This window comes from Eleutherodactylus coqui, chromosome 12, assembly GCF_035609145.1.
Source record: "Eleutherodactylus coqui strain aEleCoq1 chromosome 12, aEleCoq1.hap1, whole genome shotgun sequence".
NCBI lineage: Eukaryota > Metazoa > Chordata > Amphibia > Anura > Eleutherodactylidae > Eleutherodactylus > Eleutherodactylus coqui.
This window is the reverse complement of record NC_089848.1, coordinates 84,221,068-84,234,063: the sequence shown is the minus strand read 5'-3', so window position 1 is coordinate 84,234,063 and position 12,996 is coordinate 84,221,068. Positions and strand designations below refer to the sequence as shown.

Here is a 12,996-nt window from a genome sequence, read left to right as displayed (position 1 = left end):
CCCTAGTTGTAGTAAAAAATAAAAAGATTTATACTCGCCTCTCCGCCCCTGCCGGGGCTCAGGCATGTCTAGCCGCTTGTCATCCCGGGACTGTAATAAAGTTCTTTCAACAGGTGGGGATTTTAAATCCCCACCTGCTGAAAGGGCTGCATCTGATTGGTTGAGCGCTCATCCAATCACAGACAGCGCTCAGCCATTTATTGAATGACAGCTGAGCGCTGCTTGTGATTGGTCACAGCGCTCAGCCAGTCACAGGCAGCGCTCGGCCATTCATTGAATTCCCAGCCAGGATGTCAACTCACATCCTGTAGTGGGCAGGGGCTAAAAGAAAACAAAAAACGGATCCATTCAAAATGGAAATCAAGATGCTGATGTGAATGAACCATCAGATGCCTTAGGCTGCTCTTACACAGTCTACTTTTTACTGCGATTAGTGCAGCATTTCAGCCGCCGTGCTTACCTCTGTACAACGCTCCCATTGATTTCAATGGGGCTCCACAGACCAGCACTCAAACACGGCATTTCTAACACTGCAATTTTCGAGCACTGTCTGCTCAATGTTTGTGCTTTTTAGTGCTTTTTAACACACCTCATCGCCCATCACAATGATCGGGTGCGTTAAAAAGCATTGTCAAACGCAGTAACATCTGTTCAAAAACGTAGCGCGGAATCGCGGTAAAACACAGTGGTTTTGGACGCGCTGTTTCGTGAATTCATAGGTGAGAGTGGCCTTAGTCAGTATTGACTGCACCATCTAAGGACCTTGACAGAGGAAATGAGCTCCCTCTGTGAGAACCTTTGACGCCCCATCCAGTGATTGTGGGATACCGATGGGTTTCAGTAGCAGCTCAAGGCGCTGATAGCGGAGTGCACGATCATCTGCCTATTAAGCCCTACTTGCAGCAGTTTTAAGCAAAGAAAGGATTGCAGTTTCCAGTCCCCTAACTAAAAAGTTAAAGTAAATCAAGTTACATATTTTATAATATAAAAAAGTGCCCCCTCCAAAGAAAATCAAGCCTTTTCATTAAAAAAAAAATTGTAAAAAAAAATTGATATATACTACTACTGCAATTACAACAACCTGTAGAAAATACATTTAAGCCGCATCGAGCATGCTATGAAAAAAAATTGTGAAATTAGTGTTATTTTTTTTCCATTGTCCCTGGTTTAAAAAAAAAAAAAATCTAAAAATCAAACAAATGATTTGCTCCCCAAATGCTGTCAAAGGATACAGCTGACTCCACAAAAAGCGAGCCATCAAATGGCTGCATGGACACGCTGACTCTGAAGACCCTAAATAAGCCATTCCTTAGAGCCAACCTCCAGTCCTGGACAAACAAAAATGGCCACACTGCTGCTCTAACTACCTGATGCACATTGTGTATTAGTGGGCATCATTGGTCTAAACATTTCGCACTGCTTTGATTGGCCAGTGCTGTCCACATGACCAGTGCTGGCCAATCAGATCAGCATGTAGTGTCTTAGACTACTAATGTATACTAATGCACTGTGTGCAACAGGTAGTCAGAGAAGCGGTGCGCCCATCTTTGTTTGTTCAAGACTGGAGGGTCACTTATAAAGGTTTAATGTATACCCATCCCCTTCGGCCAATCAGAAGTACCCGGTGGGTAACATGACCTTCTGCCCTGTCCTGTCCTGTTCTCTCCTTTTTTTTTTATATAGTTCATACCTGGATAAGAAGCTAAAGTAAAGGCGCACACACCTCAACTGAATTAGGAACACCCGCATTACAGCCCCCATGGCTGCTTATTGATGACTCTGGCTAATTGGAACGGGGACTTGAGGACATCTATATGCTTATAACACTACCGATCTGTCACCATCTATTCACAACCCCCTCTGAGAGCAGCACAAGGTAGTGACAGGCACACTATTTACAGTAATATATTTGCCATGTGGGTTTGTGCAGTAGTTTAGAACAAACTTGCATTTTTGTTTTAGCAGCCACACATAGAGGACTACAGGAAGTAGTCCCCCATATCCATAAGCTGCAGGCTAGACCCACCCTCCAACCACTGAATGATTGCTCTCTGCCTATTACTGTGAAACAGCTCTCAATCAATGACTGGAGGGTGGTGTGGGCGTCCCTAGCTGCAGCTCATGAATATTGAGGACTACTTCCTGCTCTGTGTGACTGCTGTTAATAGAATAAAAGTTTCTCCTAAACTACTACACAGATACCTACAGAAGACCTATTGTAATAAGCGAGCCTGTCACTGCCTGCTGCTGCATCAGTGAGGGCTGCAAAAAGATGGTGACCGATTCCCTTTAAGCCATTCCAATATGTTTCCTGTGTGCAGTATATATTAGGGTGACTGTCCCTTTAAATCAAGACCCTCTTTATTTTGCTGACTGGTATTTTATCCTGTAGCAAATTCATTAATCTGCTTTATATGTTTATAGAACAGGCTGGAATGGTTTTTCGCTGTATTTCTGGTGTAAAATCAATAACAATAAAACGGAATCGCCGGACCGCAACACTGGCGTACATATAGCAAATTAATTACACCTAATTTCAATTTTAAGTGAAATGAATAAGCTCTGCCTTTATCTGGAAATCCATACTACTAAAGAGTATGACCAGCTGTAGCGCACAGATAGATCACATCTGCTGCTCCTGCGGAGAGGGGTAACGTGTGACATGGGGGATATTTGTTCTTCAGTAGATACATTTGTGGCTCTTAAAGGGGAAGTCTGTATTTGAGCCTAAGGATTCTACGTGACGGGACTCAGCGGCATGAGGGATTAGAATAAATATACTTAATTTCCGGGTTGGAACGAAAACTATGCTTTGTATTTGTCACATTATGTACAATTTTACTGCTGTTGTAAAAATAATAATAATAATCTGTATCTTGCAGTTACGCCCTCAGGCAGCCAAATGGATTTTGATTAAAACCAAAGTAGGAGGAAAATCTAGAATAGTGATTAACTGCCAGGGAGAACCTAAAGACAAAGGACAGTAGTCACTGAGGTTGAGTAGGACGCATATTAACTTATTCCACAAGGCTTCTGCTCGATTCGCAACCTGACTGGTTGTTTGGGTTGGCTGATTCTCAATTCCAGCAACCTGATTGGTTGTTTGGATTGGCTGATTCACCAAGCAACCAATCAGGTTGCAAATCGAGCAGAAGCCTTGTGGAATAAGTTAGTATGCGAGTAGGACATAGAGCAAGGACTCCCATGACAGCTAACTGTGCTGTGTAGACTGGGAGAGGGTCAGCAGAGTCATCTCATTAGAAGACAGGGTTTAAAATGGAAAATCACAGCACTTTTGTGAATTGCCTGTTTACACTGGGCAATCCGTCGTTCAGAATTTATTCATGCAGAAACTGAACGACAAAGGTAAGCGAACCAGTTACAGTTCGTCGTTCAGCCGGTGCATGCATTTACACTGAAGGAAAAGCGCTCAGATTCTTATTGGATCGCAGGAAACTTAACGATTTATCTGTCTGCATAGAACAGTCCTTATGGGAGGTTCTGTCAGTGACTGTTGCCTTGCATACAGCACTATTCTTTTCATCAAGCCAGATGGAAATTGCCCTACAGGCTTAGAAACAAGTGTGAACAGAGACATAAACAGATTATACCTAAACTAATATATTATGGATTGATATGAACAGCTATGGCTTTTTAGCACCCCATGCTTTACACTGAGGATCTGCTCTTTTTTGATTGGCTGCTGTGTACAAGCACAAGCCTAGCCGTGAGTCATTATATGAAGATGCAATTACTGTAATGACTGAAGGATGGTGAACTACAAGCAGCTAAAAGCCAATGAGAAAATATTGATCAGGTAACCTCCAAACATCATTGGAGGAGAATAAACCTCAATTGGGTGGAGGAGGAGCTTCAGGCGTTTTGATATATAATATGTATGATTTTGGATTACAGGGTGCATACGGCAACAGTTTTGGTTCAATTTTATTCTGTGATTTTTTTTTTTGATTTTTTTTTTTTTTTCTGATTACTGGTCATATAAGACCTCTGGGGGACATTCACACAGTCTTTTTTTTTATTACACACTTTTCCACTGTAGCTGGGGCATCCAAAGGGGAGCCCCAGTTACAGCTGAGACAATAGTCAGTGGCAGAGCTAATCACGGTCTGCTAGGACCCTGTAGCTCTGCTGTGCCAGGGAATCCCAGCAGTCACGTGATCGCCGTAGTAGAAAAAACACTTCCACTTTCACTTCTTAGTACATAGCGGTCATTGAGTGCTCTATACCCAGAAAAGGAGAAAGCAGAAGTGGTTAAAACCGCTTCTCCCTTCTCCTCAGCGATGACTAACAGTTGACAACCCGACCTGCATCTGCTTGATTGCAGGAGCAGAAGCTTTAATCCTGCGCCATATTTTTGCTATCGGCCAGGACTAAAGCCCTGTACCAAGCACCGTATGTTTATCGTGCTTGGTCCTTAAGGGGTTAATAACCAAGACAATCCCTTCTCTGTTATGGCCTTTGTAGAGACTGCTTGGTTATTAAAATGAGCCAAACAGCGAGCCCCCTGTGATAACGTGACAGGCCACCATGTGGCATGGTGTGGGGGAAGTGGAGGTTCGGACATCACAGGATTTGGCCTCCCTGGACAACCCCTTTAACTGTGACTCACATAAGTTTGTTTAGTTTTTCTTAGTATATTTGCTGTGCCGTGTCCTTACACTCAGGGGAGATTTCATTATCTGTATTTGTGCTTACTAATGCACATTGAAGCAAAATCTTGCTTTTCAGATATTCCGCCTCCCAAAAGACCCTAAGGGGAAAAAAAACAGGTGCGGAAACCCAAGCAACAGACAGTATTAAACTCATTAAAAACCAGCATTATGTGTCCACACAGACGGCATTATCATTAAGGATCCTCTTAGACTGAATGATTCTCGCTTGCACGAGCCACTGACGTCATCGCCAGCTCGTTCTCTGTTTGGACAGGCTGATTCATCGTTAACTTGGGCAATGAGAATCCTTCAGTCTTTCACATATAAGCGAATGTGAAAGACTGAGCAAATCCATCTTTAAACTGAAGTGATCGAGCCAACGATGATTTTTATGTCAGCATAAAATGAACAACGAGTGAGAAGCCAACGATTCTCCGGCGTTGAGCAGTCATTGGCTTGCGTTTAGGCCGAAAGGTTACCGTTCACTTTCGCTCGTTTGAACGATAATCGTTCCACCTAAAAGCACCTTAACGAATGTACTGTAGGGTGACAGAAATATGGCTGCTCATACTGTAGCACGCACCAGAATTTCCTGGAAACTAGTTATAACTCTGGGCAAACTTTCATTACATATGTAAAGCCCCGATACAGTTTCTCTTTATGTAACTTCCTCCTTCCCCATGAGAGTTGTAACCTAACCATCACAGTATACTGAATGGCCAATCTGTCTCGACATAGTTAAGCTCACTCGGACTCTCGGATACCAGTTTCCAGATGCCTTAGTGGCTGCCACGTTGGTTCTTAACTCGCATTTCCAAAAAGTGATACAAGAGAGATACAAAAAGACAGATTTAAACTTACTACCAGTAGGAGTTTTGATAATTTTTTTTATGGACATGCCCTTTAAATTCTGTAATTGGTCTATGTAGTGTATTATTTTTTTATTTTTTTGCTTGTGTTATGTGGCCATTATTGGAAATAAATAACCACTACTCCATGAAATACTTTTATAACCTTTTTTTTCCCCCGTGTCCTGTTTTCACACCTTCTGAAAATGCCAATAATCCAGACGCTACGCCTGGTGCACTGACTCTACTGATGTTCAACCTTCATCCAGCCGCCTGCTCTGGTTTTTAAGTGCAGATTGTACCTTCTGATGCATGTTGACTCAATTCCCGGCCTCATTGATTTGATCTTTACCTTTTTTTTTTTCCCTGCTCTCCTTTCCTTTGCTCTGAGATAAACCTTGAAGAGCATCTTGTAAAGAGGACACAGCACCTTTAATAGGTTCTGTTATAATGAATTTAGGACAGAGAGGGTCACTTATCGGTGAGCTTTATAGATCAAGAGGGCTCGTTTGTACAAAGACATGAAAGGTCACGGGGATTATGGGAAAATCAGATATTTGTAGCTTTCAGCTTTGGAAATCATTACTATAGTTCTTTTTTAACACTCTTCTCCTTGGTTCAAAATGGGTCACTTCTCAAGTGGACTTATTTTCAGTAAGAGCAGCTGAGCTGATGATGATGAGACTCTTCACTAGGAGATAAGGCTTATCCGTCCTGCTCTTTCTGGTTTTTGGAATTTAAAGTTGCAATCCACCTCTTGCAAACTGCTTGTAACAGGCAAGCGGGTGTGCATTTTATTTATGAATCTGCAGGACGGACGCTGCAGTCGGGGAAAAGACTAGCACAACACTCTTATGGTGCGCTGGTATTATGCAGCCTCTGATAACGATAAACTTCCAGACCACTAGTCAAGAAGTGGCGTTGTGAGGGCAAAGAAAGCAGCAGTCATCGTGTTACTGTAATTTTAAAGTTTTTTTTTTTCTACAGAAACATTTTAAAAGTATCCATAGGTTATGCCCTATGTGTCTGACACACCTCCGGAGCCCCTTGCTATTGGGAGAATGCTGGTTCTTTGATCCCCAATTGGACAGCCCATCACATCATATCCAGGAGCAAATTGAATGAAGAGATGGGCATGCAAGTCTTTGGCTTTTTCCATTCTAGTCTATGGGTTCAGAGACAACCAACATATGCCTGAGGAAGACCCCATTCTAGGGTTGAAACGTGTAGCTTTTTTTTTTTCCTAAATAAGATTGGAAACCATATACTAAGTGATTCTAGTGCTGCGATTGACAACTTTCCCAGGACTGGTGCCTATTCTAGCTGGTTGTTTTCCATTCTTGATTGTATACCTGGTTCGGAGCTCTGGGAAAAGCTCTTCCGGTGAACTAGGTCTATCGCTTGTAGGTCTCGTTTAGAAAGGCTGACTGGTGTTTTGTGATGCATCTGTGAAGCGCAATAGCTTCCGATGTGGGTCGTGTTTTAGTCAGCTTAACAGTACTAGACCACATAGCGCCCCCTTTGTCCTTCCTCCCTTTTGTTTTTCCAAAGGTCTTCTAGGTCTTACATGGGTAGACGATCGAAGCATTGATAACACAGGTCTGCAAAAAAAACTTTTAAAAAAATTGTTTTGATTTTGTTAAATCATCTTTATGTAGTTTTTTGCACAGATTTAAAAAATGACATGGGTTTTTTTTTCTATCACATAAGGCTTGCCTACAAAATAAAGTTGAAGTATTTGGAAAAAATAAAAAAAATGGAAAATTTTTATTTGTTTTTATTATTTTAACATGAAGTAAAAGCAAAAAAAAAAACAACAATACCTAGCTAAAATAAGCATAATAGTGATACACATGTGTTGCAAAGTTATTATAAGTCTTTGTAAAAACGTTTTCTTTTTCCATCAAAGCTTCTTTTGGTACTTTTTCGGCTGTGTTCTTGTGAATGTTCCCTTTTTAACATCCAACAGTAGTCTGCCATCATGTTGACATTCCATTGACCTTGGTATCTGCGCTCCATTTCTTTTAGATCTTGATGGAAACGTTCTCCTTGTTCCTCACTTACAGCCCCAAGATTTTCTGGAAAGTAGTCCAGATGTGAGTGAAGGAAATAGACTTTGACACTCATGTTGCAGTCCAAGATTGTGTAGTTTTGTAACAATTCAGCAACCAAAGTTTTGTAGTTTGGGTCTTTTTTATTTCCAAGAATGCCTGTTACAACAAGTTTAAATGAATTCCAGGCATTTTTTTCTTCCATTTCCATTTTAGTGACAAAGATTTCATCTTTTAAAGGTTTTCTTATGTCAGGCCCAACAAAGACTCCCTCTTTCAGCTTAGCATCTGATAGACCAGGAAACTGTTCACAAAGATACTTGAAACACTCTCCTTCTTTGTGTAATGCTTTCACAAACTGTTTCATTAGTCCCAATTTGATATGAAGTGGTGGAAGTAAGATCTTTTTAGGATCCACTAAACTTTGTCTTTCAACATTTTTAACTCCAGGAATAACAGCCTTTCTGATTGGCCAGGTCTGCTTGACATAGTGTTGTTTCCTGTCACGGCTATCTCATTCACAGAGGAAACATGGAAACTTTGTGTAACCACTTTGTTGACCTAGTAACATGGAAATAACTTTCAAATCCCCACAAATGGTCCATTTATGGTCAGAGTAGCTAAGCTTATTAAGAACAAACCCAAGATTTCCGTAGCATTCTTTCAAATGGACTGAGTGTCCAACAGGCACAGAAGCATATTGGTTACCATTGTGAAGAAGTACGGCTTTCAAACTCCTTTTTGACGAATCTATGAAAAGTCTCCATTCCTCTGGGTCATATGTCATGTTGAACATTTCCATGATTCCAGGTACATTGTTGCAGAAAACTAGTTGACCCTCTTGTGTAAAAAAAGGGACAAATTCCTTTTCTCTAAGTCGGTACCATGAAAATGAAACACCGGAGGCTAACATATGTCTTTCTTTAAGTCTAGACCCTAACACTTCCGCTGAATCCTTTGGTAGGTCCAGATCTCGTACTAAATCGTTCAAGTCTGATTGAGAGAAAAGTTCAGGGTCATTGGTACCTGGATCATAGCTGTCATCATTATCGCTGCTACTATGTGACATTTGATCTAAATCGTCTAAAATATTGTCCAGGGTATCCGGAGGTGAAGGAATAGGCAAGTCAGGTCCATGAGGAACAGGGCGAGTAGCCGAACGTATGTTGGTTGGGTATGAAATGTCCTTCCTGTTTTTTAAATTGAAACCTTGCACTGAACAAGAACAAAAATAACAGTCATCACTGGGATTTTTAGGCTCTCTCCAAACCATGGGTACTCCAAAACGAAAGGATTTCTTCTTACCTTGAAACCATCGTCTCAGTTCTTCAACACACACAGAACACACTATATGGGGAGCCCAAGATTTATCTTGGTCCCCTAATTTCATACCAAAGTATGCAAAATACACCTTCTGAACAAAATTAGAAATGTTCCTTTGTTGCTTCTTGACGGTATAAGCCCCAAAAATATAACAGAAACAGTTAGGAGAGTTGACACATCTTCTAGTAGCCATTTCTTCTAAATACCGTATCATAAAACTGTTTGATGCGTACACCACAGTGGCTGGCTCCACACTGAGCCACTGACTGCAGTCAAGGTCACGCCTAGCAGACAGTTTAGATTAGTTGTCGTACGCGTACCGAACCTGAAAAACCCTGAAAATAAGAAAATTTCAGGTGAAATTTGTGACTTATCTAGGGGTGATGGAATTTTTTCACTATTTTTACCGTAATCAGCACAAAAAATACTGTTAAACCCACTAATTAAATATGCTACAATTTTTTCTTCGCAATTTGTTGAAGACATAGCTATTAAAATCACTTCATCTATACAATCTACTGTATTATAACATTCTTTGGAAGGGGTTGTCCAGGACTTTTACTGTTGATGATCTATCCTCAGGATAGGTCATCAGTCGTTGATCTCCCAGTATCCACCCCTCGGGATTCTTGCTGATCACTGTGACTGCTGTCAGTGTGGACAGCACTGGAAGCAAATAGTGTTGTCAACCTTGCAACAGCCTAGTCTAGTACTACAGACACAGCTCCCATTGAATGGGATGTGTGACTGCATTACCAAACTAGGCTGCTGTAGTATGGAGACTGCTACCATATCTGCTTTCAGTGCTGTCCACATGGAAAGCAGGCCCAAGGATTAGCTGATCGTCGAGAATCCCAAGCGGCTAACCCCCATTGATCAATTATTGATGACCTATCCTGAGGATAGGTTATCAAAAGGAAGAATCCCGAAAAACCCCTTTAAGGATAAGGTAAAGACTCAAAAGCAAAATAAGGTTTTTCTATCTGTCTATATACATATATGCTTTTTCCTTCTGTCTTTCAGAAGCATTGTTTTAGAGGAAGGCGGAAAAGCTCCCAGTTACAGTACGAGCTTGAGGATCTAAAGAAAGAGAAGCTAACTGCTGATACAACCAAGCAAGCAGAGATCCTTCCTGAACTTGCTCCAAGGAGTGAACTGTTGTCGGTAATGTGAACACTTTTGCTAACTCTAGTAATAAGTTGCACCTTTGTTATCCCACCGGGATAGTCTTTGACTAGAAGTCAGGTGTTGTTAACCCAGAGACAGTCATGTGTGGACAGATCGCTTTCTGTCCTATGGACCTCATTAGCACAGAGCTCCATGGCCTTTTACGTATTCATCTCAGGGCTTGCATTTCAACGTATGAGAATAATACACCGCGTGGCAGGTTATTATGGATATGGAATATTTCAGGGGTTTAAAGGAACCCTTGTGTAAGTGACTGGACACTACCTTGATCAAAGCCATTCCCTCCTACCTAAATGACCTATGTGTGATCAACAAGCACCTCACCTCTTCCGCATAAACCAAGGAGTGCACACATCTGTTAAAGCTTACTTCTAGTAAAACTGTTAAAAATGTTACGATATGTATCTCCGAGTGTAAATTCAAGTTGTATACATTGAAAAAAAAGACTTGAGTCAATCAACTTCAGAATTTTTAGTCTAGAATGTAAAAAAATATGTGATTTATGTTGTTTATTAACCTCATTCATTTGTTGGCTGCAGACTTCATTAATTTGAATATGGAGCTGAGTAGGAGGAGATTACTACAGATTGGTACTTCCTCCCTGCTGATTTCTGCAAAATGGATAGGTAGAGCTAAAATAATTGTAATGATATTACTCCTACCAGAGAATTTAAAGTTTTCTATGACTTTAGAGAGAAGATGCTAATAAAGTCTGGTGATTATAGCAGCCTCTGCAACTGATTGAAGCAGTGTGTAGAAGCATGCTAATAGGATGGGGAGGAATGGTTGCTACATCTGTAATATGATAGACAATAATAACAATATAACAACGTCCTGTTGGTGAAGGGAAGGAGGAGAGGGTTTGTAGCACAAACATCTGAGCTTTGAAGGGGAAGACGCTACTGAGGCTCTGTAAGTTCGGCTCTAAAGGTATTTTTTACATGGCTTGATCTGAGCATGCAACAAGCATAATCATTGAGATTGGTGCTCGTTTGTTTGGCCTTCACACAGGTCGATTCATAACGTATGAGGAATGAGTGATGGTTCATCCTCCATGCTGTTTCATCCCCATTGACAAGGGAAGATGTGCTGCCCACAGTGATGATTATTGGTGCTAAATAACACATGCGAACACCCGATAAATGGGCGGGTTTTCATTTGTGACATGATCGTGCAACACATTCACATATTCCTATGAATGTCCTTGCCCGATCAGTGGGCCATGTAAAAGACCCTAAAATGTGAAGATTTTTTTTTTTTACTGAAGACATGCTTTACGATTAGTATGGCTGGAAGTAGCTAATTTGCAGGAGTGCACTTACTTTTGGCCATGTTAGGTGTAACTAGGGATGAGCGAGTAGTGCCATATTCGAGTACCTGCCCGCTCGTCTCTAAAGATTCGGCTGCTGGCAGGGGGCGGGGAGAGCGGGGAGGAACGGAGGGGAGATCTCTCTCTCCCTCTCCTCCCCCCGCTCCCCTCTGCTCACCACCGCAACTCGCCGTTCACCCGCGCCGGCAGCCGAATCTTTGGAGACGAGCGGGCAGGTACTCTAATAAGGCACTACTCGCTCGAGTAGTTTGCCTTAGCGAGTATGCTCGCTCATCTCTAGGTGTAACCTAACAGCCAACCCGAATTGTGAAAAACAAATGCTATCAGTCAAATATTAAAACTCTCATACTTGCTCTTCTGGCTTCTTACATCTCGGGCCCTTCACACGAACTTTTAATATAAGGCGTTTGTGCTGAGCTCTGAATTTTGTTGTCTTTTCTGATGTGCTAGTAAAAATTCTTCTCAAAATAAAAATCAAAGTTCCCAATCAGTTGCTATTATGTTGCCGTTACGCTGTTGCCTGCACTAATAGACACGGTCGCTACTTGAAGAAGCATTCGCCTTGTTAATTTGTTTTTTTGTAATTTTTGCTGCCGTATTGTTTTTATTATTTTGGTTTTTTTTTCACTTTTCTAAATATTTTGTAAGATTTTTTTCACATGCTACATGAAAAAGTATAAGATTCATTTTTGCAAAGTTTGGATAACCCTTAACCCTTTCCAATCCAATTTCCCTGCCACCCGCACCATCCCCAGCTCTTATTTATTTTTGGGTGGGAAATTCGCGTTGTGGATTCCTTGGAATTATTCAACAAAAAAAACCATAAAAATGAACTGCATGTTGATTTTATTAGCAATTTTTGGAAAATTAAACATGAGTTATGATTTTTTCACATCAGGAAGGTTATTTGTAATAATCCTGTAAATATATGTATACTGATATAATCTATATAACAAGACTTTATTAATTTTTAAGTTGTCTAATTCTATCTATCTCTGTAATACAGTACCAGAGGCATTCTCTAACTGCATACAATGTGTATACAGAGAATAGCCCCGACATCTCAGTTCTCTTCTACATACTATAATATCCATATGCATAAAATAACTCCAATGTCAGGGCTGTCCTCTGCATACTGTGATATACATATGCATAAAACTAGCTGATATACCCGGCTTCGCCCGAGTTAATTCGGTACTGGTGTTTATCTGGTTTTCACACGGAAAATCTTATGAAGTCATCGTTACTTTAGAGATACCGAGGAAAAAAATATGTTCACCATTTTGCATGGTTCTTTGCGTTACCCAGGAAACACCACATGGAGGTAACCATGCGACGTTTCCTTTATCTAAAATGACATCGGGAAGTGAGAGAATTAGATTCCGTACGTAAAATTTGGATGCTAATTCTTTTTCGCTTAGAATTGAATAATCGAGTTGGGACCCATTAGCTTTTCCTATTTATGACATAATCAATGCCCGTGCCAAATTTCAAGTTTCTATGACATCGGGAAGTGAGAGAATAAGATTACGTACGTAAAATTTGGACGTTAATTCTTTTGCGCTTTGAATTGAATAATCGAG

General features: G+C 40.9%; 1 protein-coding gene across 5 annotated transcripts in view; it reads left to right on the top strand.

The window, feature by feature from the left end:
• PHF14 (PHD finger protein 14) overlaps positions 1–12,996 on the top strand; it is a 250,852-nt gene that overhangs the window by 80,816 nt on the left and 157,040 nt on the right. For 4 of the 5 annotated variants that reach the window (XR_010787298.1, XM_066584616.1, XM_066584615.1 and 1 more), the window contains one exon: positions 9,919–10,059. Coding sequence is in view for 4 of the 5 variants with exons in the window: in XM_066584616.1 (XP_066440713.1) it covers positions 9,919–10,059 (141 nt within the window). In the remaining variant the exon portion in view is untranslated. The remainder of the gene's footprint in view (positions 1–9,918; positions 10,060–12,996) is intronic. The other variant, XM_066584614.1, reaches the window with a different exon arrangement.